The sequence below is a fragment of the Trachymyrmex cornetzi genome, unplaced genomic scaffold, assembly GCF_001594075.2.
Source record: "Trachymyrmex cornetzi isolate Tcor2-1 unplaced genomic scaffold, Tcor1.1 scaffold805, whole genome shotgun sequence".
NCBI lineage: Eukaryota > Metazoa > Arthropoda > Insecta > Hymenoptera > Formicidae > Trachymyrmex > Trachymyrmex cornetzi.
The window spans coordinates 121,594-123,410 of record NW_017300142.1 but is presented as its reverse complement, the minus strand read 5'-3'; the positions used below and the strand labels follow the sequence as shown (position 1 = coordinate 123,410).

At 39.5% G+C, this 1,817-nt stretch overlaps 1 protein-coding gene across 2 annotated transcripts in view; it reads right to left on the bottom strand.

Annotated features, from left to right (window-relative positions):
* Positions 1-250: 250 nt before the first annotated feature.
* The window catches only part of Naxe (NAD(P)HX epimerase), a 7,493-nt gene continuing 5,926 nt past the window's right edge, over positions 251-1,817 (bottom strand). Inside the window, exons 1-2 of one of the 2 annotated variants that reach the window (XM_018519013.1) lie at positions 1,578-1,709; positions 251-1,517 (exon numbers count right to left, since the gene is read on the bottom strand). In XM_018519013.1, the coding sequence (XP_018374515.1) occupies positions 668-1,517; positions 1,578-1,624 (897 nt within the window). In that variant the 5' untranslated portion in view covers positions 1,625-1,709 and the 3' untranslated portion in view covers positions 251-667. Of the gene's footprint in view, positions 1,518-1,577; positions 1,710-1,817 lie in introns of those variants that run through there. The other variant, XM_018519014.1, reaches the window with a different exon arrangement.

Sequence of the window (1,817 nt, the reverse complement as noted above, 5' to 3'; positions counted from 1 at the left end):
TGAGATCTTGGATTCCAGTAATGGCTGCCGTTAGCAGTCCAGAGGTATATAGTCAAAGGTTTTAGCAATGTTTTCAATTTTTTAAAAAATGTGTAGCGTTAACGTAAAATAATGATCTGTAAAAATTCGCCGTCTACTCGGTACTTATAACGTCCATTAAATAAATAAATTTAAGATTGTTTCACCAGAAAGATATATGTTGATTATTAGTTTAGAACTGCAATTAAACGAATATAAATTCAAAGGTGTATATATAATTTATTTATCAATAATTATTAGCATTTTCGAGTGCAGTGGGTCTGAATCCGACCCTATACGGTTAACTCATATTTGACTCAAAAGTATGACCTCGTTCAACCAGAAATTAAAGTAAAACTCGTGATGTAATCGACCGACCCGGGTTAGGTTAGGTTAGATTAAAATCTACCACACTCGAAAACACTATATACATATATGTATAGTTAAAATAACTGCATTCGTAAACAATTGGAGAACAAGGAGAAATATAAATTGCTTATGTTCAAAAATGTTTTTCAGCTACATGTTTCTCTCGAGTAACTAATATGATAGTTGAAAAAATTTGGTCACGTGATAAAATCAAATGCACTTTTCTGACGATGAGAACGTATTACGTACGGGATAGAATAATAGGATTTGTAAGCATTTATCACAGCCGAATAACAAAGTCCGTGCCAGCGTATTTCGGTAGATCAAGATTATACTGCGATTCCAACTTCTCAGGCACAAATCGTCCACCCAGATAGTGGAATTTTCCATCAAACTTTGACGCGCACATTTTTGGTGCCGTTAGAGATATTAACATTTGTGGCTTTATGCCACCATCCTCAGGTGGGCCTCTCTCGACGTCCCAGCCCGATGGTATATCCACGCTGCAAATAGGCACGCTTGTGCTTTTCAACATGTCGATGATATGAACGAACGGCTCTCTCACTGGTGGTCTGAAACTGAATCCCAGAAGAGCATCCACTACGATCGCATATTTGTGCAAAAAAACTGTCGAGTCTACAGTTGCTTCCTCTATGCGCTGATTTTCTAGTACAAGTATATCGTTCTCGACGCATTGATGCAATAGCCTTTGGTATAGCTCGTTATTCGTCCTTTTTGGATAATAGATCTCTGGCGAGTATCCAAAGAGCTTTAGGTGCCTCGCGCAAACCAGGCCGTCGCCACCGTTGTTGCCAGGCCCACAGCACACCAATACTCTGTTGGAGGAATCCTCCGACTCTGACAAAAGCGGGTAAGACCTTGCAATCGCAACGGCGCAGCTTTGCCCAGCTAGCTCCATTAACTGATCTACGCTAAATTTATACTTCTCGAACAGGTCTTTGTCAACATTAATAGCTTCCGACTGATTTAAATATTTGACCATTCTGTTGTATTTTCTTCTTGCAAGCGGGACAAACGATGATTTGTCGATCACAGTCTTACAGACCTTGATCCCCTTGACACTTTGCGATTTCAGAGTGCTCGGTACGAATTGTAGCATCTGTTGACAACTGTTGACAACGAAATCGTTTGTGAGTTTATCTTTGGATGCAACGTGAATTATCTACTACCTAGTTGTCCGTCTATTGTTTATCATTAGGGATGGGCGACGTCCCATCAATTAGATAAAAATCGACGTTTTTTCCACTCAATAATCGATGCTTGATTCGATGTTTCAGAATTCGATTAATCGGTACACCGATCTTTTTTTAAATGACATCGATTATGGTTAAAGGCCTAAACACAATGCGAGGCAATAGCGATAGCGATAGACATAGCGATAGCGATAGACATAGCGATAGGAACAGAGG